The 24,394-nt window shown below is 46.4% G+C and overlaps 1 protein-coding gene across 1 annotated transcript in view; it reads right to left on the bottom strand.

Moving 5' to 3' along the window:
• Positions 1–24,394, bottom strand: part of LOC121919786 (dystrobrevin beta-like) — a 206,651-nt gene that overhangs the window by 67,291 nt on the left and 114,966 nt on the right. The window contains 4 exon segments of the mRNA XM_042446691.1: positions 4,388–4,501; positions 5,664–5,749; positions 11,808–11,898; positions 15,371–15,460. Of these exon segments, the coding sequence (XP_042302625.1) occupies positions 4,388–4,501; positions 5,664–5,749; positions 11,808–11,898; positions 15,371–15,460 (381 nt within the window).

The following is a 24,394-nucleotide window of genomic DNA, read 5'->3' on the forward strand; positions in this document are numbered from 1 at the left end:
AGAGAGTGGATTACAAAGGAAAGGAAGGTGAGAGATAGCTTAATATCAAGGGCCCCAAACGAGACAGCAAAATAAGCTGCTTTGGGTCACTTTGGAGGTAGCGTGTTTAAATGATGCATGACCCCTAAGAGTCCGGAAGCCACACAAAGCCACGCCCAATCTAAGGACTGGAACGTAGCTTTGGCACGCTTCCTGACACTTAGGATGCATGCATCACTTAAACAGCATACCTCCAAAGTGACCCGAAGCAGCTTTTATTTTGGCCTGTCTGTATGGGGCCTTCTCTCCATCCATCCACTCTTCTAACCAAAGAGATCTGAGGGTCAGTCAACTGTACCACAAACCCTGTCTCTGCCCTGTGCAATGCCAGGTCAGTTAGGAATAAGACCCACATAAACACGATCTCATTCAAGATAAGAGCTGCGACCTGGCTTGCATTCCTGAGACCTGGCTTCGGGCCTGAGAGTGAAGCAGTGTGGGCACAGGCCTTCCGACCGTGTACTCAGTTAGAACCAGATCAGGTTAGGGGGCGGGGGGGGGGGCGGTGTTGCCTTGGTCCATAAGAACACCTTCCTTTGAATAGAACCATGTCCGTAAACTGACTTCATCGAGTGTGTCTACCGACCCTGAGTGCCAGGGGCAACTGGGGATTCTGTGTTGGTCTACCGTCCACCCCGTGCGCTAACAGACTCCCTAGCCGGCTTGACACAACTAGTCTCGGAACTGGTGTTGGAGTCCCTAGGCTTCTTGTCCTGGGGGACCTCACATCCCTTTCGGGCCAGTCATGGTCCAACTTGGTGCGGCTCGGGAGTTCATGGTTACCATGACTGCCATGGGCCTGTCCCATTTGGTTTCAGGTCCCACACATTGTGCTGGTAACACTCTCGACGTCGTCTTTAGTACGGACATGGATACGCGTGGGTAGAGGTGTGTCAATACTCTGCCCTATCATGGACGGACTACTTCCTGATTGAGGCTGGAATCAGGCTTCACCTTAAGCCCCCCCGAAGGTGGAGGACCTATTAGGATGGTCCCACCCTCGAAGGCTGATGAACCCAAAAGGTTCCAAGAAGCCCTAGAGGGCAATATGGTTGGAACTGACGGTGACCTGTTGATGCCCTGCTAACATCTGGGACAGAGGTCTCTCCAGGGTATACACAGTATCGCTCCCAGCATCCTTTCAGGCCGGCTTCCAACAAACAACCCTGGTACACGGAAGATCTCAGGGAAAGGAAGCAGGCCGTGCAACGACTAGAGCGCAACTGGCGAAGACATCAGCACTTAGCCAACAAGACACCCTTGAGTCTCTTTTTCAAGGCTTACGGAGTGGCAATAAGTGCAGCAAAGCATTCATACTATGCTGCACGTATTGCATCCGCGGAATCACGCCCGGCAGAGCTGTTCAGGGTAGTGAGGGAGCTGACACAACTGCCCCCCCCCCGACCTATTTTAGAACCATCTAAAGCCTGCTGTCACGAATTTAACAACTTTTCGTCGCGGATAAAATCTCTCGGCTAAGGGCTGATCTCGACGCCAGTAGTTTCTCAGATTCTATAAGAAAGGCTTCCAGAGATTCGTGGACTCCATTAAACTGGATCACTTTGAGTTTTGTTAGTACGAGGAAGTGGACAGATTCTTCGAAGTGTTAGGAAGACAACATGCTCTCTCGATCCCTGTCCCTCATGGCTGGCAGCCCAGGGGGGAATGGCGGTTACTTCTATGTTACGCCGTATAATTAATTCATCTTTCAGGGAGGGACGTTTTCCATCAAGCTTAAAATCAGCAGTAGTAAAACCTCTGCTAAAAAGCCCTCCCTGGACCCCTGATTCGAATAATATCGGCCTGTTTTCGCTGCTGCCTTTTTTAGGGAAGGTGATCAGAGAGCAGTTGCTTTCCAGCTTCAAGGGATCTGGAAGAAACGGATTTTCTAGACCCATTTCAAACTGGCTTCCGGGCGGGTTATGGAGTTGAGACTGCCATGGTCGCTTAGTGATGATTTCCGTCTAGGCATGGACGGGGGAAGCGGTCCCTGTTAGTGATTCTGGACATCTCAGCGGCTTTCGATACCATTGACCATGGTATCCTTCTGGAACGCCTGGGAGAGTTGGGTATTGGAGCACGTGCTTGCAGTGGTTCCGTTCCTACTCTCGGGCAGATTCCAGATGGGTGCAGCTGGGGGACATCTGCTCCGCTAAGAGGGCGCTTACATCTGGTGTCCCCAAGGAGCTAATCTGTCCCCCATGCTATTCAACATTTACATGAAGCCTGGAGAGATCACCGGAGACACAGGGCGCAGTGTCATCAGTACCTGATGACAAACAAATATGCTTCTCTGTGTCTCCGACTGATGCAGTGACTAGGGATGGCATCTCTCCTCTAAATGCTGCTTGGACTGGTAATGGGCTGGATGAGGGAAAACAAACTCAGCTTGAATCGAGAAAATGGAAGTACTAGCGATAGGCTCTCCAGTCCGGTGGTGAAATTTGTTCCACCTGTCCTGAAGGGTCACGCCCACTGAAGGACTAGTCCGCAGTCTGGTGGTGGGTCTTTTGGACTCATCGCTCCAGCTTGACTTCTGCAGGTGGATGCGAGCGGTCAGAAGCACTGCTTTCAGCTTCGGCTTGATATGCAGCTGCAACCCTACCTAGGCTGAAAGGACCTGTGAAGTAGTACATGCCCTGGTACCTCTAGTTGGATTTGCTGTAATCGCGCTTACATGGGGGCAACCTTGTACCAACGGAAGCTTCAGCTAGGTTCAGAATGATGGAAGCTAGGGCTGGTCACTGGACGTTCCAGGGCCGACCATATAACACCGTTCTGCATGATCTCCATTGGTGTGCCTGTTCGCTTCCGTGGCACAATACAATTGTGTTTGGTTATACCTATAAGCCCTAAATGGCTTGGGCCAGGGGTACTTGGAGGACCGCGTTTCCCCATATAATCTGCCCGCACTGACTCAGGTCATTTTGGGGTAAGAGTTTTTTGTTGAGGATCCCAATAACGAGTTATGTGTCAACCTCACAAGGGGCTTTTCCATCTGTGTCCCTGTGGCGTGAAACCCTTCCCAAGGAACTCGGCTCCACCACCTCCCTGGACCTCTTCAAAAGAGACTTAAGACCTTCCTGTTTCAGCAAGGCCTTCCCGATGGTCCCTTGATATCGGGCTCCCACCTATTGTACACATGTATTGAGGCGTATGCATCTGGCCTGGTTTTGATTATGGTTTTATGTGTTATTTTTGGAATGTTGTTTATAAGTTTTTATTTATGTATTGTCAATTTTTTTATCCTGTATTTTTGTATTGTCATTGCAAATTTTTTACTGTACACCCTATGACACTATGATCAACATGGAATAGCGGTTTATAAATAAAACTTATTATTTATGCAGATGGTCATGCAGCCTCTGTTTGAAGACCTCCAAGGAGGGAGACTCCACTACACTCCGAGAAAGGAGTGTGCTCCACTGTCAAACAGCCCTTACTCTCAGGAAGTTCCTCCTAATGTTGAGCTGGAATCTCTTTTCCTGCAGCTTGCATCCACTGTTCCAGGTCCTGTTCTCTGGAGCAGCAGAAAACAAGCTTGTTCCCTCCTCAACATGACATCCCTTCAGATATTTAAACATGGCTATCATATCACCTCTTAACCTTCTCTTCTCCAGGCTAAACATCCCCAGCTCCCTAAGTTGTTCCTCATAGGACATGGTTTCCAGACCTTTCACCATTTTAGTAACTCTCCTTTGGACACGCTCCAGTTTTTCAATGTCCTTTTTGAATTGTGGGGCCTAGAACTAGACACAATATTCCAGGTGGGGCCTGACCAGGGCAGAATACAGTGGAACTATGATTTCCCTTGATCTGGACACTATACTTCAATTAATGTAACCTAAAATTGCATTGGCCTTGTTAGCTGCCGCATCGCACTGTTGACTCGTGTTCAACTTGTGGTCTACATGGACTCCTAGATCCCTTTCACACGTAGTTTCATTCAGCCAGGTGTCCCTCATAATCCTATATCTGTGCATTTCATTCTTCCACCTTAAGCGCAGTACGTTAAATTTCTCCGTGTTGAATTTCATTTTGTTAGCTTTGGCCCAGTTTTCTAGTCTGTTCAGGTCATTTTGAATCTTGATCCTGTCCTCTGGGGTATTAGCTACTCCTCCTGCTTATCAGCAGTACTAATACATAAGAAGAGCCAGGACGGGCCCTTTTTGCCTGGGATTCCACTCACACAATGGCTAATTGGTTGTCCAAAAGAGAAGCCCAGTGAGGCAGGGTACATGTGCAATGATACCCTCCTTCCATTCCCCCTGATCAGCAAGGGACCTAGAGAGGGGGAGCCTTCATCTGTCCCTGCTGGAAGTGACCCATGGCTGCGCTGGACACTCACCGCAAGAGCCGGAGCTCCGCCAGGAGTGTGGGGTTCTGCTGGGCTTTCTCTGGCGTGGGCTGGGAGGCCTGTTCATGCTCCAGTCGTAGGCGCTGGATCTCTTGCAGGATCTCTCTGCGTAAAGAAAGAAGGAACAAAGGAAGGTTTCCCAAATGCTTCATTTGTCCAGCATCTCCTGTCCCCAGAATCTGAACCACTGGACCACCCAGACCAAAACTCATCTCTCCTGGTCTTGAAGGTTAATGAGGGTCAGCACTCGAGAGATGATCGCCAGGAGGGAATACTAGAGGGATCAGCAGGTAGGACTAAGAAAGATTTCTCTCTGCAACCATGGAAAGAACTACAGCTGTACTCAGAGCTGACACCACTGATTCCTGAACACATGCCCTATTTTGCAAGCTAAGCAGGGCCAGCTCTGGATAGCACTCATATGGGAGACCCCAGGGAGGGAATCTTAAGAACCCCCTGGCAGGTCTAGGAAAGCACCCTACCTGGAAACCCTGGCTGCCCATTAGAGCTGACAACATGGTTCTAAGTGGACCGAGGCAGCTGTCTGCGACTTTTTTGTCTCTGTCTCTTCCAGAGAACAGAGTATCTATTTGTACAGGAGTGAAAGAGGCAGTTCTGTTTAATTGGGGGCCAGGGAATCTAACCACCCCAAACTTACTCAACCTCATCTGATTCTGGAAGCCAAGCAGGGCCAGGCCTGGCCAGTCTTTGGAGGAGAGAGACTGCCCACTGGAGGGGATAGATCGTCTTCCCTCTCCAGATAGGAGCCTGCCAGCCTGGCAGTCTGCATTCACAAGACATTCAACAGGTTTAGTGTGTCCCTTTGTTACACCTGGGGAACTAGGTAGGTCACACAGATGAAAGGGAGCCCTGACAGAGGAAGGAAGCTGCTCGGTCTGTTCCTTCTTAGGTAGAATTAACAGTGTGTGTGTGTGTGTGTGTGTTTGCACATATGCACAACTTGTGGTGGGAAATGGGTGATGGCTCAGGGAAGAAGGGGATCTATGCTCCAAGAGAAGCCTCACTGCTGAATGAAAAAGAGGCCAAGCACCAAGACCCCATAAATCCCTAATTCCTGGGACTAGGGCAGTGAGAGTGGGGAGATTGGAGCAAAGCATGAAGGGCCCCTTTCTTGCTGGGGAGGCAGCGGGGCAGTCCTCTGCATCAGGGGACCATTTGCTGCACCCCCAACAGAAGCCCCCTTATCTTGAGCCACCCTGAGTCCCTGTATCAGGAGGAAGACGGGATATAAATAAATAAATAATACCTGTTCTTGTTTTCTAGCTCTGCTATCAGCTGCCTTTGTTGCTTGTTGGCATCAAAGTTGAACCCTAGGTCTGCTGGCGGCCGTGGCTGGCAAAGACAATAAAGGGAACAATTTCAAATAGGGAGGCACCACAATGCCTAGTTAAGACACACACACACACACACACAGAGGGAGAGGGGCATAGCCTTATACATCTTGGAGAGCTCCTGAGCAATGGGCAAAGGATTTTGGGGAAACGTCACCTTGAGCCTCTTCCTCCAGGGCAGGAGCCTCCCTGGGAGGGTGGGCAGCTGATGTGGCAGGGCAAGGGTGCACAAAGCAGAGTGCAGGTCACACACTTTTGGGGGCCTGTTGGTCCTCCCCATAATTTTTCTGTGTAACAAAACTGACATTGTGATTTGCTCCCAAAATCTGTCTGAAAATCATTCAATGCACTAGAGTCAGTGTGGAAAGGCACTAACCTGTACTCTGTGGGATAGTCAATGCCACCATCAATTCAAGTCCTTTCTATTCAATGTCGGTAGTCAATATCGTGTCAATTTAACCACGTTTAAGACTCACTGATACAGAGGTCTGATTCTCACAATAATTAATCAAGTATGAGTGGGCGGATTTAACTGGTTCATAACTGCTGGGAGCATTGTTTCCCCTTAACAAATAAATTAAGTGAAGAGGGAGAGGTGATCAGCATCAATTCAGGAGCAAAGGATATCCGCTTGTGGGAAGGCAGGGCTGCACCCAGGCCTTCCTTTCACCAGGCACCTCTCTGTCCATATTCTCCCCCTCTTCCACCATCCAGGACAGTAGGACAGCCTGGTGAAGAGGGTGGTTTTTGTTGTTGTTATTATTCATATGTACCATTAAGGTGGCCCCTTCTGAAGGAGAGACCTCCAAGAGCCCCTCTGGTCATGCACAGCTCTGCTCAGGTCTTGAAAACTCAGGGCAAGCAGGCTTCTTTGATGGAGCCTGTGAGATGATGAGAGCTGTTTCAGAAAGTGGTGGATGGTCCTCCTTTGGAGATCTTTTAACAGAGATTGGATGGGCACCTTTCAGGAGTGTTTGAGCAGGGAGTTGTACTAGATGGCTCTGAGATAACTTCCATCTCTAGGGTTCTGTGATGTCTTGTGGGAGCCCTGGTAGCACAGTGGTTAAATGTTGGCCCTGCAACCACAAGGTTGTGAGTTTGATCCCTGCAGGGCTCCAAGGTTGACTCAGCCTTCCATCCTTTCACAGGTCGGTAGTATGAGTCCCCAGCTTGTTGGGGGCAATTGGTTTACAAATTGTAAACTGTCTGCATTGGTCCTCAACCTCTGGCTCTCCTAATGTTTTGGACTTCAACTCCCAGAAGTCCCAGCCAGCTTGCCCAAATGATCAGGAATTCTGGGAGCTGAAGTCTCAAATGCCTGGAGGATCCAAGGTTGAGAACCACTGGCTTAGAGTGGTGAGTTCACTGACAAATGGGATAGAACTATACCTGCTATTGCTATTGTGATAAATTCTCTCTGTGGTAATTCAAGGAAATTTGGGGCTGGCTTGGTCTTGACTGGACAAGATTCATTAGCTTTACCAAAACCTACTCCCAGTAGAAATCAAAATAGCTATGAATGGATTTTATAGATAGATGGACAGAGAAATTGAGAAAGAGAGAGAGACCAATGCAGCTGCCAGCATTTCTGGAGTCTCTCTGGGAGGCTGCAAAAGGGAGTAACTGGATGTGGGCCTGCGCCTCAGAACTGGTCTCTGCACCATTGCCTGCCTAACGTTTCTGCTTTGGAAAAGCAGCAGTGCTCAGTCTCTTTCTGCCCAGCAAGGTCTGTGAGGAGCTGATAAAAATAGACTGGCCAGAGGAGAGCCAAGCCTGCAGGGAAGGAGAGGTGATGCGCATCATGCCCAGGAGTGTGCAGAGTCACAGGTGAGCCTCTCCACCTGCCTTTCTTCTCAATTAGCCTCTGGCACAGAGTCGTCTCACCAGGGCTCTGGGGAAGTGGCAAGGCTCACCAAGCAGGAGACGGCGGCTGCCCCTCCACACCACTTCGGAGCCCCTTCCCAGCAAGACAAAACACCACAGCCATTTCCTGACTGCTGTTTGAAACGTTTGAGTTTGAGATCATAAGTACTTCCCACTGAAAGGACTTCTTCATTAGTTTTTTGTGGCTTTTTCAGGCTCTGTGGCCATGTTCTAGAAGAGTTTATCCCTGACTTTTCACCAGCATCTATGGCTGGCATCTATCCCTGACTTTTCACCAGCATGTATCACCAGCATCTATGGCTGGCATCTTCAAAGAATGCTGGCATGGAAGAGAGTGGTGTGTGTGTGTGTGTGTGTGCGCACACACACACACACTCTGTGTGATCCTGGGTAGGGAGGAGCCATTTCCATGTTAATCTGTGTATTGTTCTGTGTTTGAATGGCAAGGCCTCCAGGTGGGAAGGTATGCAAGGAGGATTTGGGTCTGCTTAATTCGAGACCCATTGTTTGCTGGGAAATCCTCTCACTCTGGCTGGTTTTCATTGGCATTTGCTGAGTCTTGCTTTTAGTGTTTTTCAGGACTGGGAGCCAAACTTTGGCCTGGGATAGACAGGCCAAAAGCGACGTGCCGCCACCGATACTAGAGTTTGGGAGCACGCAATAACCACATGCTTCCGAACCTTAGTGTGTAACGACTGTGGCATCATGGCGGCATCCTGTCCACCTGGGCGCCGCCATGGTGACATAAGCAAAAAGCATATAGAAGTCGCTGCAAGTTGCTTATGTCACGGGGTTCTTTTTACTGTGGAGGGATGCCACACGGTTTGCCTTCTGTGGCGCCACTCCGGAGTTAAAACGGATGCCTCCAGCCCACCCTTTTGGGGCGGTATGTACCACGCCTTTGTTTACCTTAAGGGTTTCTTCTTTCCTGTTTTTAATTTTTTTAAAAAACCAAGTCTTTCTTAAATTATGTTAACCATCTACAAGGCTGCATCTGCCCCGTTCCCTCTCCCCCTCGGCTTGAAAGAGTTTAGAATCAATGCACTGTTTACAATGAATACCTAACATTCAATATGTGGGATTTAATTACATTATTGACTTCCTTGTACTCCGTATTCCCTGGAACCTTTTCAAGCAAGATTTCCCAACCCAAATTCCAAGCTTCTACTTTCCTTTCTCCAGTCCCTAATGATATCAAACAACAGGTTATCTGCCAAATACTTATCTACCTTGGAGAAGTTCCAGTTTTTACTTTCTTTCCATCCTGATGCTATCACAGCCTGTGATGCTTTCAATATATGCTTTATTGCTTTCTCTTCATTATCCTTCAGTCCCTTATACTTCACATTTAAAGTTATGCAATTCTCTTTGCTCAAATGAACATTCTTGCCTATAATTTTATCTCTCTTATCGCTTCTCCCCAAAACTTCTGGACGCATGGACAATCCCACCACAGACATCCAGCATGCATGTGAAATCCCTTGGACCCAGCGCAGTGCCAACATTGAGCTGATGGATTTTTATTGACAAGGGTCCTGTACCATCGCCCTATTCATTTCACCTGTTGCCCCTTTATTCTAGTGTGCTTGTTTCTCTTAACCTCTTGCATCCATGATTTACGTATATCTTCGCTTGTTAAATTTGGATCTCTTTCCCAAACTCCTTTCAAAATGTCTACGATTTTAAACTGATGCTCTAATATTACTCTCTATATAAATCCAATAATACCTTTGCCTTCATTTAGCATCTTTTGATGATCCTCTCCAATGGTGTTGGGTTATTTTCTTTCATATTTTTAACCATATCCTTTAACAGTTTGTAAATTCCAGCTGCATGGACCCAAGACTTCATCAAGCGGGTCACCTATAACTCTAATACCTTCGTTTTTTATTTTCTTTAGTGTTCTCCCTAAGTCATCATTGTTGCTTGTATTCAAACTTTCTATAGGAAACCATTTAAAGTTTCCATTTACCATTCTGTTTTGCCATTTGCCCCAGATTTGTTTAGTAACTTTCAAGGGGCCACTCAGATTACCTTTCTGCTTCTGTCCCCTGAGTCTCTTTATTTATTGACTTGTCTAACCTTACCCATTTCTTTTCCCTTCCATATCCATATTCTAAGATTCTTTTCATTTGGGTTGCTTACAAATATATCTCTAAAGAGGGTTCTTCTTGATGACCACAAATGAGTGCATTTGTCAATCTAGGTTTTTTATTGCCTGAAATCCATCTTTTAATTGTTCTGTCGCATCCTCTTATTATTTTTGTGGGGATCCAACTGGAATTGTTTGAAATAAATACAGAAATTTGGGTAATATCACCATTTTAAGCATCCTTACTTTTGTAAGCATATTCCATTTTTTACTTGGCTATTTATTCATGCTTTTATTTCTCTTTTCCCGCAACTGATTAGAGTTGCCTAGTACTATGTGATCCACATTGTTGGTTAAAGTTACTCCCAAATAACCCATCTTCTTTATCCCTAACTTTAAATCAGTAACAATTTTTATTTTTCTCTGTTCTTCCCATTTGGTATTTAGGAACAATATTTCTGATTTTTGCATATTTATTGTAAGACCAGACAACGTCTTAAATTTCTCAATTACTTCTTCTCATTTGCTAACACTTCTGAATGGATCTTGAGTAGTTATCAATGCGTCGTCCGCAAACAAATTTAATTTCAATTCCTCTTTACCAACACAGTATCCTTTAATTTCTTTTTCATCCCCGATGTCATTTGCCAAAGGGTCCATTGCTAATAGAAACCATAAAGGGGAGAGAGGACATCCTTGTTTCATCCCACGCTTAATTTTAATATTCCCAGAATTATTCCCATTAACTATAACTTGGACCTCATTGTGTCTATATATTTCTTTTATTACCTCACTAAATTGACTCCCAAGCCCAAATTCTGGACAAATTTTATACCAATAGTTATGAGTCACTGAACCAAAGGCTTTATATACATCCAATTTAATTAATGCCACTTTGTTCTTATGTTGTTTTGCATGATATATAACATGGATCCTCAATAGCTCTCCCTTTAATAAATCTGTATTGATCTTCTCCGATTAATTTTGGTAGAAGAGTTTTTAGCCCATTAGCTAAAGTTTTTGTAAACATTTTATAACCTTGATTTCACAGAGTAATAGGACGATAAGATTCAGGATTACTGGGGTTTTTGTTAGGTTTCTTCTTTCTTGTTGATGTTGTCTTGGTGTTTGTGGAGTTCAATTGCTTCCCTGTGCTTTCTGACCTGATAGATTACTCATGAAAAACGCATTTACTTCCTAGTTAATAATAATAATAATAATAATAATAATAATAATAATAATAATAGTAAATTTTATTTATATACCGCCTTTCCAAAGGACCAAGGCGGTTTACAAAACTACATAAACAATTACATAAAATACATAAATAATGTACATAGTAATTATATAAAATACCTAAACAATACATAACATATACAGACTAATATAACCAATATAATCCATCTTGCAACTTGGCTGCATATAACTTGGCTGCAAATAGTTGCTGTTAATTGGTTTAGAAAACTGTTTTGCATGTGGAAAAAGACTATGGCGGGGTACAGACCGCCGCCGCCAGTAGGTCCGCGGGGGAGCCGGAGCCTTCACACGGCCTGACTCCCACGCGGACCGAAAAAGAAGCTCCAAAATGGAGCTTCTTTTTCCGTTGCGTTTGCGACGTAGCGAGGCGCCAGGGGCGCGCTCGCTACGTCACAAGCGGCGCGACGCGTACGGACGCTCAGCATCCGATACGCAAAGATGGCACCGGCCATGTAGAAGGGCCGGCGCCATCTTGTACGGACGGAGTCCGTACTAGGCCCAGGGGCATCTATAAGAGACGCCCCTTTTTTAAAATGGGACGTCCGGAGGACGTCCCAAATGGCGGTGCAGAAAGCACCTATATTTTAGATTGATTTGCTTTTTTGGAAGCTTCAGAACATACTTCCCAATTAATTGGGGGCTGGGGTTGGCTATGCAAACTTTCCCCCCACAGGAGCCTTTCATATAGTGACCAATGCCCTATCTCTTATCATGGTCTCTGTTCCCCAGGGAGAGTGGTCTTGCTGTACTCCTGGTTAAACAGTCAGAGGACCAGAGAGAGAGAGAGAAAGGAAAGGACAGAGTGCGTGCCAGTCTAGATACCTACCGTATTTCCAGCTTCTGCCGCCAAACGGGCAGCGTACCGCGCAATGAGCCGGTGCTCCTCATCCAGTCGGCTGGGGCTGTCTAGGACGCTGCTGGAAAAGAGAAAACCCAACACACACAGGTCACTATTTGCAGCTCCAGCATTGTACATCATGCAAGCGAGCCAATGGTGGTTGTCCAACACGACCCAGAATTAGAGATTTGTGACTAGGGCCTCCGCAACCAGCCTCAATCTGAACCCCTCCATTAGGCCCTGATGTACTTTTGTTGAAAGGGATAACAGCTATCTATCCAAACGGCCAGTTTTTAGGGCTTACAAGTCATTGCACCAAAGTCATTGTAAGTCATTCTAAGTGGAATGGGAATCTCAGTGGCTCACTTTCCAAGTTATGAGTGGAGATATCAGTGGAAGAGCAACTGACCTCCCAGGGCTGTAGCCTTCTTTTGTATAGAGCCAGTCTGGTGTTGGGATCCAAGTGTCAGATGAGGACTCCTCTGGGAGACCAGGATTCAAATCCTGAATTGGCTATAGAAATGCCCTGAGTGTCCCACTTTCTCAGCCTCAGAGGAAGGCAATGGTGGCAAACTCCCTCGGAAGAAATATGTGAAGAAAACCCTGAAATGATTTCATCTTAGAGTTGCCGCAAGTCAGAAATAATTTGAAGGTACACAACAACAAGAAAATCCTTGTTTTGTGCATGGTGTACATTGTGCTGTGTTCCACTTACAGTATTAGATGTGACATAACCAGGTTATTTGGTGGGGGCTCCACAAAATCACATCATTTTAGCAGCACAATCCTTTCTTCCAATCACAGTGAAAAGTTGTGCCAACTGCCTTTTCTTATACTGAAACACTACTAGGCAAACAAATATATATATATATATATATATATATATATGGGTTGAATCTCCCTTATCCGTAATTCCAAAATATTCCAACTTTTTCATGGGTGGCTGAGATAGTGAAACCTTTGCTTTCTGATGGTTCAGTTTACATAAACTTCGTTTCATGTACAAAGTTATTACAAACATCTTATAAAATGACCTTCAGTCTATGTATATAAGGGGCACATGAAACACACATGAATCTTGTAATTAGACTTGGATCTTATTTCCAGGATATTTCATTATGTATGGGTCTCAACTCCAAGATATCTTATTATGTACTGTATGTATATCGAAATACAGTTATTCCAAAATCCAAAGCACTTGTGGTGACAGTCATTTTGGGGAAGGGAGACTGGGCCTGCAAAATGGAGGCAAGGTAAGGGGTATTTTAACACCCATTTCTTTCTTTTTATTCTATTCTATTCCTTTTCTCATAGTTCCATATTCCAAGAAAATTATACATATACCATCCTTTTACTTTTCTTTTCCTATCCTATTTCATTCCATTATATTATATAGATCATCATTTCTCAAAAAATATAATTGTGACTTGTCCCCAATTTTCTTTCCAAACCAGTAAGACAAGACGAGGAAGTCAATATAATGTTATTTTGAGTGTTGTATTATGTGTATGTAACAGGTTTAATGTGTGCCTTTAATGTTAGGTGTAGTCTAGTGTATGTTGGGGAAAACCTAAATAAAAATTAATTTAAAAAAAAAGAGGCATTTTAAAATCAGATGACTTTAAGAATGAACATGGCAATAAAAGGGCACTGACTGTGTGCCAAGGTGTGGCAGGAGGCTTGAGTGCCCAAAACTTCGCTACCTGTGTGACAGCCATGACTCTTTGAATAAAGATAGAGGGTATTTCTCAAGCCCCTGGCATAGGAACTTAGGGCTTAGCAGGCAAAAATGGTTCTGAGCCTATAAAGGTTCCCCATCCAAAGAAAACTGGGAGCCACTGAGAGGCTGCGTTCTGCAGAATTTGGGCAAAGCTATGCCCTGGTTATTGTGGGTACCAGAAGGGGCAAGATATCATTCTCTTTCCAAAAGGAACTGTTTCATTGTGGCTCAGCAGCCGCCATGTGCCTCCGCAGCATGTCACGGGGTTCCCATCCCAAAGAAGTGTAAAAATTGGGAAGTCTAGAAAGCGGCTGGGATGGTTGAGATGTGTTTTATGCTTCTTTGCTGTTTCTATACTTCCCCCATCACATAAAATGTCACAGATTCATACAATGGTCTCGCCCAGTGTTTCAGGGAGGCAGGTATTAGAAACACAGGCATGAATCCACTCCCAAAACAAGGCACATTCTCTGTCTGTGGATGGAGATCAGTTCTGTCATGTAAGAAATGCCTTGATGAAGGGGAAAGGACCAGGAGGATACTACATCTGCCATGTCTGCTGCCCAGCATCACAGAGCCTCGAACCAGGTTCCAAGGTTGGCCTGTTCAAAATTGTTCAATGCCTGATGACACCTGGGGGTGTTTTGTTGCTTTCCAGCATTCCCACTAAGGTTGCATCTACACTGCAGTATTAATGTGTTTTGACACCACTTTAACTGCCATGGCTCCACGTTGTGGAATCCCGGGATTTGTAGTTTTGTGAGCTATTGAGCCTTCTTTGCCAGAGAGTTCTGTCAGAGAGCTCTGCTACTGTTTTTCCAGGATTCCATAGTATGGAGTCATGACAGCTAAAGTGGTGTCAAACGGCATTAATTCTGCAGTGCAGCAGCAGCCCAAGTGACAAGGCTCCTCTGCACAACAACTCAAGGCACAGGACCGCGCTCCGGTTTTCAGTCTGGCAACCCCAAGGGACTGGAGCAGTGATTCTCCAACTTTGGTCCTCGATTCTGGGCTCCCAGAATCCCCAGCCAGCTTGGCTTGGCCAATGGTCAGGCATTTGGGGAGATGAAGCCCAAAACATCTGGGGGACCAACACTGGAGAAATATGGGATGCAGGACTCTTCTTTCATTCCTTCTTTCTTCCTCATTAGGATGCATCTACACTGCAGAACTAATGCAGTTTGACACCACCTGAATTGCCATGCCTCAATGCTATTGAATTCTGTGATTTGTAGTTTTGTGAGATGTTTAGCCTTCTCTGTCAGAGAACAACAAACTCCAAATCCTAGGACTCCTCCTCCTCCTCCTCCTCCTCATCGTTATATCCTGCTTTCGCCTCAAAAAAGCTTACAATTTAAAAGCACAGTACAATTAAAAACATACAAAAGTGACCAATAAAACAAAATTAAACTATTACAATATTAAAATGGATCACTTGTTAAAAAAAGTAGAAAACAATTTAAAAAGATAAAAGCACTTAAAAGCCATACACTTTAAAACAGCGCAACACTCCCAGCATGTTCATAACACTGAGCCATGGTAGTTAAAATGGTGTCAAACTGCATTAGTTCTGCAGTGTGGCAGCAACCTTGGGGACTTTGAAAACAAACGAAAACAGGAAACAATTCTTTTGGGGAGAAATGCTGGAAGACCCAAACGGGCAAATGAAACGGAAGAAGTGTGTCCTCACAGCCCCACAAACAGGCTCTTTTGGCCTCCGTGGAGGTTGCCTGGCCTGGCTTTTGGGAAAGATGCCAAGTGCAAGGGAACTGCAGTCCCCCTCCCACCACGCCCTTGCAGACCCTGGGCGGCTCTCCTGTGGGCAACTGACCGTGGACCACTCTGGAGGCGGCTGACATAGGCGGCTATCAGCGCATGCTCGTCGCTGAGCCGGTCGGAGCGGGCCGGACTGTACTGCAACCTAAGGAGGGTGAAGGCAAAGGAAGCAAAACAGAAAAGTAATGAAGGTGAGGACGATGGGTCATGGAGAACTCACTGCTCATGGAAAAGGATCACAAATAACAGGATGAGCACACTTAAAGAAGCAAAAATGAAAACACAGCAGGAGGACTTCCACAGATGCAGGGGTTACCTGGAGCAGGTGGGGTTTCATCCAGGGGTGTCACTAGGGTGGTGCAGAGGGTGTGGACCTCACTAGGTGACACCCTAAGTAGGGGTGAGCCCACTGATCCTCAAACACCTACCTTTGGGCAGAAATGGGGCTGTGGTGTTCACCTGCATCCCTTATAGGAGCCCTGATGGCACAACGGTTAAATGCCTGTCCTGCAGTCATTCACTCACAAACCACAAGGTTGTGAGTCCAATACCAGCCAGGGGCTCCAGGTAGACTCAGCCTGGCATCCTTCCGTAGGTCACTAAAATGAGTACCCAGATTGTTGGGGGGAGGTGGAAGACACCATGGTTTGGCACACCAGGTGACGCCAACCCTAGTGATGCCATTGGTTTAACCCAGACTTGGGTGCATCTGCACTGCAAAGTTTGTATCAGTATGAAACCACTTTAAGTGGCATGGCTCTCAGTCCTATGGAACTGTGGGGTTTGTTGTTTGGCAATGGAACTGTCTGCTGGAGCTCTGGTGCTCTAGTTATGGTGAGGGGACGCAAGTGGCCTAGGAAGGACTTTTAAGACATTCCCCAAACTATGAATCCCAGGATTCTGTAGGATGGAGCCATAAGAGTTAGAAGTGGTACCAAATGGCTATAATGCCATTTAGCAGTCTCACATTGTTTGTAAAAGGGGGGCTCTTATGCATCAGGTACCACAAGTAAATGGCAATGCCCAGATGCTGCCCAGGTCTGCTGTCAAATTCGCACCATATCAGCACACCCAGGCCTGCTTCTCTCCCCATCCCCAAGTGGACAGTGCTATCCAGAGGCTGGGATAAAGTAAGTTTGTGACCATGGCTCCTGCTTCCTTCAAGCATGTGGATCCATGGGGGGCAGTTGCTGCCAGGTGGTCATGGCATGTTCTTGGTTGGAGGGGAAATGGTAGGGATTGAGGATTAGGCAAGTGTTAATGGGGGCTGCTTGAGATAAAGAACATCCCATCCTGAGAAAGGAGGCCAGACTTTGAGCTGTAGGTCTCCTAAGGTTTGCCCCGCAGCAGTTGGTGAGAGCGCAACGAAAGTGGCCACGGGGTGCATGAAAGAGCCATTGTCACCTCCTCCATGACCATCAGGGCCGCTATAGTAAGCTATTGCTTAAAATTGGATCATTCTCTGATGGGGAGCAGCCGACCTTTTCCAATTACTTTTATGACATGAGACTATTTACAAGGCTCACCCCTGACCCCACGTCCTACTTTGAAGTCATTACACCGGCTAGTTGGCCCACACTGCTGCTGCTGCTGCTTGTGGTGTTTTATGAGGGTGCCATAAAACCAGGCTTAGCAGCAATGGAAAAGAAAATGCTCTCCAGCCATAAACAGGAGGCCCTCTGTGAGCCTCTGAGACAGCTCCTCTCCTGCTTCTCAAAGGAGGCTCCTTGGCAGGAACACAAGTCATGGCGGCCACCCCTTCGGCCACAGCCAAGCTGCACCACAGACATGGCCTCTCCTGTTGCCAAAGACAGGAGCTGGATGGCCTGCAATTATGGAAGCCTCTGGAGAGATACAAGGCATGGGACGGAGGCTCAAAGTGAACTGTGCATGGTTCCCACCTCCCCCAGGCAACACAGCTGCCCTTCCACCAACCACCTCAACATTAGGAAGAACTTCCTGACAGTAAGGGCTGTTCGATAGTGGAACATACTCCTTCCTCGGAGTGAAGTGGAGTCTCCTTCCTTGGAGGTCTTTAAGCAGAGGCTGGATGGCCATCTGCCAATTGGGATGCTTTGATTTGGATTTCCTGCATGGCAGAATGGGGTTGGACTGGATGCTCCCTGTGGTCTCTTCCAACTCTATGATTCTATGATTCTATAACCATTTCCATTCATTCTGCCCCCCCCTCCCATCTCCTGTCAGGCCTTACCTGGACTCCTGCATTCAGTTCTGGCCCCCAGAATCATAGAATCCTAGAGTTGGAAGAGACCCCAATGGCCATCCAGTCCAGCCCCATTCTGCCATGCAGGAACTCACAATCAAAGCATCCCCATTGACAGCTGGCCATCCAGCCCCTGTTGAAAAACCTCCTTTGAAGAAGGATATGGACAGGCTGGAGCGGGCTCAGAGAAGGGCAAAACCTATGAGTAGTGCTTGAAGGAGCTGGGTGTGTTCAGTGTGGAGTGTGTCTACATGGACAATTGCTCCAAATTCCCAGCAGGCTCGCTGTGTCCTGTGTACATGACACATGGCCAAAATCCTGAATTGAGTATGGACTTTCTTCACCCTAAAGGTAAAGGTAGTTCCTTGACATGAATGTCTAGTCATAATCGAGCGTAGGGTGTGTGTGTTCATCTCCGTTTCTAAGCCAAAAAGCTAGCATTGTCCAAATTCAGTTCCAGTGGTCAGGTGTCCAGCATGACTGCACCAAATATTGTTACCTTCCCACTGAGAAATGGTACCTCTCTATCTACTTGCCTTTGCATGCTTTCATACTGCTAAGCTGGCAGAAGCTGGGACCAGTGATAGGAGATCATTCCATCATGCGGCACTTGGGCCTCGAACTGCCAGCCTTCAGTATTGGCTTCTTAACTACTAAGCCGCTGCATTTAAATAACCCATTTATTATGTAATTTTAATCAGGTAACATGGTTGTTTTAGACTGTAAGCCGCTTGGCAGGTTTTTATTCTTTTTTTCTTATTTTATTTGACCCTTACTATGTAAAGGGCTGTGCAAACTTTACAGCGCTCTATAGATGATGATGATGATGATGATGTGGGTTTTCAGCTTTTTACAGCAATGATGGCACCTGCCTTCACCCACACTCCCTGTTAAAATATTTGAAAGGATGTCATATTGAGGAGAGAACAAGCTTGTTTTCTGCTGCTCCAGAGAACAGGACCTGGAACAATGGATGTAAGCTGCAGGAAAAGAGATTCCACCTCAACATTCGGAGGAGCTTCCTGAGAGTAAGGGCTGTTCGACAGAGGAACAAACTCCTTCCTTGGAGATTTTGGTGGAGTCTCGTTCTTTGGAGGTCTTTAAGCAGAGGCTGGATGGTCATCTGTCAATGGGGACGCTTTGATTGAGATTTCCTGCATGGCACAATGGGGTTGGACTGGATGGCCCTTGGGGTCTCTTCCAACTCCATTAGTCTATGATTCTATGAGACTCCATCACAATCTGAGGGAGTGACTTCCACTGGAATCTCTTTTCTTGGAGCTTGCATCCATTGCTTCATTGTCTCCTCTTCTCTGGAGCAGCAGAAAACAAGCTTACTCCCTCCTCAATACGATATCCCTTCAAATACTTAACAGGGCTATCATAGCACCTCTTAATCTTCTATTCTCTGGACTAAAAATTCTCAGCTCCCTAAGTCTCTCCTCATAAGTCATAGTTTCCAGACCCTTTGTTTTGGCCGCCCTCCAGCTTGTCCACATCCTTCTTGAATTATGGTGCCCAGAACTGGACACAGTATTATTCCAGGTGATGCCTGAACAAAGCAGATTAGAGTGGGACTATTACTTCCCTTGATCTGGACACTACAGTCCTACTGATGCAGTGCAGAACCGCATTGGCCTTTTTAGCTGCTGCATCACACTTGTGGTCTATTAGGACTCCTAGATCCCTTTCACACGTAGAAGTCTCCTTAAGCCAGGTGTCCCCCATCCTATATCTATGTATTTCATTTTTTTTCCTGCCTAAGTGTAGTACCTTACATTTCTCCCTGATGAAGTTAATTTTGTTACTTTTGACCTAGCTTTCTAATCTATTAAGGTCATATTGAATTCTGATCCTCTCCTTTGTGGTTTTAGCTGGGGTATTAGCTGGAGCCATGGGTGTGCTTCCAGAAGGCCTCCTTCTTCTCAAAGAGGATGGGAATGGCAATTATTTGAGATATCCAAGTCAGAGAGTGCCAACGGCAACAATGGAGGCAAGGAAGCTCAACGGAGGGGAGATGCCAGGCCTTGCGGAGGCAAAGAGGCAAACGCAGAGAACATGAAATTGCTTTGACAGGAGCGAGCCAGGCAGATTTGAGGGAGACAAAGGGCTAAGTCACTGAGAGGACCAACTGCTCAGCTCACACCCGTCCCTCTTTCCGGAGTCTCTGCAGCAGCACTGGCGATGGTGGGACTCTTTCAGCCCTGCTCCCCAGAGGTGAGATGGCCCATCATCCCTGTCACTTCACCCTCTGCACACTTTCAAAGCCTCCCCTGCCCACAGTCTTGCACTGGCCCTGGATGCAGCAGTCTGATTAGTGGAACAATCTTCGCTTCACTTCAGTTGCATCTGGAGAAGATCAAATGGGTTTGCTTTCCCCCCTTAATTGAGGGATATAAAGGTGGATGCTGCAGCTGCACATTTATTACAGATTCCTAAGAGTTGGAAGGGACCCAAAGGCCATCTATCCCGACCCCTTGCCATGTGGGAACCCACTGCTAAACTACCCCCAAGAGGTAGACATCCAACCTCTTTTTAAAAACCTCCCATTTTCTTGGGAATAAGCTCAGCAGAACACAGAGGGAGGCTTTATCAAGAGGGCCTGCAAGGGTTCAAGGCTGGGAAAGGACTTAGGTGTTTGTTTGGGGTTTTTTTTGGGGGGGGGGGGGAATGTTTGGGGATCTCTTGTTGGTTTGCTGGTCCAGGAACAGAAAGAAAAGAAAAGAAAGAGGGAGAAAGGATTCTAACATTTTTCCTCTTTCTTTACTTTCTGTTCCTGGCCTAGCAAACCAACAGCAGATCCCCAAACATCCAAAAAGCCTAAGTCCTTTCCCAGCCTTTCTCCTTCTCTGAGCCAAGGCAGGTGTGGCAAAAATATTCCTGCCTAGGGCAGAATTCCATGTCTTTGGCCTTTTGGTGCCAAATATGGGTGACCTCCATGCTGGTTCCTTTATGGGTCAGGCCAGCTCAGACACTGCCCTGACTTCCTCCATTGCAGAAAACGAAAACCTGCTGTAATTCACCGATCTTCCCACAAATTCAAGTGCACCGTCAGGCACAAATTTAGGTGAAATGCACTAATTCAGGACAGGTGCCACCTGCCTTGGCAACTTTGGGTATATCCTCAGAGTAAAAGGCTGTTGGAGCCAGAGGAGAGCAGGGCACTGCCAGTTCCAAGACTGCCTCCCCGCTGCCCACATTCCTGGCAGAACAGTCAGTTCTTTGTGATTTTACAGCCACTCAAGCAACTACAGAGCCTGCCTGAATACCCTCAAGGCACCACATCTTGTCTGAACATGGAAGCTAAGTTTTGTGTGGGTTTTTCAGGCTATGTGGCCATGTTCTAGAAGAGTTTTTCCTGACGTTTTGCCATCATCTGTGGCTGGCATCTTCAGAGAATGCTGGCATGGAAGAGTGTGTGTGTGTGTGTGTGTACACATACATACATACTGTGTGACCCTGGGTGAGGAGGAGTGATTTCCATGTTAATCTGTGTATTGTTCTGTTGCTGAATGGCAAGGCCTCTGGGTGGGAATATATGCAAGGAGGATTTTTGTCTGTTTAATTAGAGTTTCATTGTCTGCTGGGAAATCTTCCTGGCCCTGGCTGGCTTTCATTTGCATTTGCTGGGTCTTACTTTTGGTGTTTTTCAGGTCTGGGAGCCAGACTTTGCTCACTTTAAGGGTTTCTTCTTTCCTGTGGAAGTTGTCCAGGTGTTTGTGGATTTCAATGGCTTCCCTGTGCATTCTGACCTGATGGTTGTTGGCATGGTCCAGAATTTCAGTGGTTCCAAGCAGCATTTTGTGCCCAGGATGGTTTATAATGTGTTCTGCTACAGCTGATTTTTCTGGCTGACCCAGTCTATTTCCCAGCAGACAATGGACCACCAATTAAATAGACACAATCCCTCTTTGCATATCCTCCCACCCAGAGGCCTTGCCATTCAACAACAGAACAATGCACAGATTAACATGGAAATCACTCCTCCCAACCCAGGGTCGCACAGTGTGTGTGTGTGTACCCCACTCACTTCTATGCCAGCATTCTCTGAGGATGCCAGCCACAGATGCTAGCGAAATGTCAGCAAGAAATTCTTCTAGAATACAGTTATAGTCCGAAAAACAGATAAAAAACCATGGATGGTGGCCATGAAAGCCTTTGACTTCACAATGGGAGCTAAGCTCGGTCAGCCCTGGAGAGTACTTGGATGGGGGACTGCATTTCAGAGGATGGAATTGGCAAAACCATCTCTGAGGATTACTTGCCTAAGAAAAGCCTAGGAAATACATAGCATCAACTGGCGACTTGAAGGTGCATACATACATATATGTTGAAGAATTCAAAGCCCAAATATCTTAGAGGCACTAATCCCATCTGATCCTGGAAGCTAAGCAGGATCAGCCCTGGTCAGTACCTGGGTGAGAGACCGTCAACAAATCCCAGGTGCTGTAGGCTAAATTTCAAAGGAAGGAACTGGTAAAACTGCCTCTGAGGATTCCTTGCCTATGAAAGCCCTAGGCAATTCATGGGCTCACCATAGGAGACTTGAAGGCATGCAAGCAAGCAAGCAAGCAAGCAAACACACAACACGAGCAACTATTCCCTTCAGCCCGACTTGTGACTGTCTATCTTTCTGCCAGTCCCAATGTCTTTATTCCAGAGGGTAAGTTCAGTCTTTGTCAGGAGGGCATTTTGGACAACTCTGGGGGTGGGAAGAGCCATCCTTTTCTAGGGGAGCAATTCAACCCAAGAGTGGTTTCATCTGGAGTAGGACCTCAAGGGACCACAAGGGAGCAAGGAACCATTTGGGCCGTTGTGGATGAAAAGAGTGCCAGAACTTGGGATGTGACAGCCATGTCTATCTGATTCACTCACTAGTTTAGGAAACACACACTTCAAACATATGTTTATACTGGGTGTCATCAGTACGCTGATGACACCCAAATCATTTTCTCTATGTCTCCGACTGATGCAGTGACTAGGGATGGCGTCTCTCCTCTCGTGGCCTGTCTGGAGTCAGTAATGGGCTGGATGAGGGAAAACCGACTCAAGTTGAATCCAGAGAAAACGGAGGTACTAGTGATAGGTTCCCCTGGTCCAGGAATGGCGGTGGTTCCACCTGTCCTGAACGGGGTCACGCTCCCTGTGAAGGACTCCGTGCGCAGTCTGGGGGTGCTTCTTGATTCGTCGCTTCACCTGACTGCTCAGGTGAATGCGACGGTCAAGAGCACCTGTCATCAGCTTCGGCTTATTTGCCAGCTGCGCCCATACCTGGCCCAGAGGGACCTAGAAACTGTTGTACATGCTCTGGTAACTTCGAGATTGGATTTCTGCAATGTACTCTACATGGGGCAACCCTTATACCAAACTCGGAAGCTGCAAATGGTGCAGAATATGGCAGCCCGGCTGGTTACTGGTGCTCCCAGGGCCAGCCATATAACACCGGTTTTAAAAGATCTCCATTGGCTGCCCATTCGCTTCCGAGCTCAATATAAGGTGTTGGTAATTACCTATAAAGCCCTAAATGGCTTGGGCCCAGGATACCTAAAGGACCGCCTCTCCCCATACATTCCGTCTCGCACCCTCAGAACGTCTGGGCAGCAATTACTGAAGGTGCCTGGGGCTAGATTATCCTCCACTACACAGAGGACATTCTCCACGGCTGCCCCAGCCCTTTGGAATACGCTGCCCACTGAGCTCCGCTCGACTACCACCCTGGCCCAATTCAGGAAGGACTTGAAAACCTTCCTGTTCCAACAGGCATTCCCCGAATAAAATCCTGTGGGCCTCCCTCCTCTTCCGTGGCCAAGAGGTTGGGCTATGGGGCTTTTAATTTTGTTCGTTTATTGACTGTTTTATTGATTGTATGGTTTGCCTTGTGTATTTGTATTTTTTATATTGTCTATGGCACCATTGTTTTTAACCTATGTTGTAAGCCGCCCTGATCGTGGGAAGGAGTGGGATATAAATAAAAACTTTATTATTTTATTTATTATTATTTATTATTTGATTCCTATTCTGGCAGGCTTTTGCAAACTGGAGGTTTTAAAGAAGGGCTTTCAAAGGACTGCTGCACTATTTTTAAACCATTTTATATTATTTTAAAGGTATGTTTAAAATAGCTTCTTGTATTATTTATAGTTTAATTCCATTTTAATATCGACCTTCTGTTTCTTTTATCTGCACAGCGTTTGTTTTAATTTGAAAGTCTCCTTGTGCCAAGGAGGTTCTGGGAAGAAGATTTTGTTGTTAACTGCTCTTGAGTCGATCTCGACTCATGGCGACCCTTTGGATGAGACACCTCCAAGAGCCCCCTCTGTCCTCCTTGCTCTGCTTCACCCCTGAAACCCCATAAAACCCTTAATAGACCTCCTTCATAGAGTCCCTCCTCCCTCTGGCCTCCCTCTCTTCCTCCTTCCCTCCACCTTTCCCAGCATTATGGCCTTCTCCAAGGAGCCCTTCCTTCTCATGATGTGGCCAAAATACAACAGCCTCAGTCTTGTCATCTTGGCTTCTTCCAGGAAGCTTTCTGGCTTGATCTGCTCTAGGACCTATTCATTTAACTTCTTAGCTGTCCATGGGATCCTCAGCACTTTTCTCCAGTCCTACATAAGCTCCAATGAATGGATTTTCTTCCTATCTTCTTTCTTAACTGTCCAACTCTCACATCCATCCATGGAAGTAGGGAATACGATGGCTTGTATGCTTCTAACTTTTGTGCTCAGTTGTATATTAACCATCTATTATCCCCTTTTTTGTAAGCCGCCTGGATTCCCAGTGATTGGGCGTCATATAAATAAATCCTATTATTATTATTATTATTATTATTATTATTATTATTATTATTATTATTAT

The sequence above is a fragment of the Sceloporus undulatus genome, chromosome 1, assembly GCF_019175285.1.
Source record: "Sceloporus undulatus isolate JIND9_A2432 ecotype Alabama chromosome 1, SceUnd_v1.1, whole genome shotgun sequence".
Lineage (NCBI taxonomy): Eukaryota > Metazoa > Chordata > Lepidosauria > Squamata > Phrynosomatidae > Sceloporus > Sceloporus undulatus.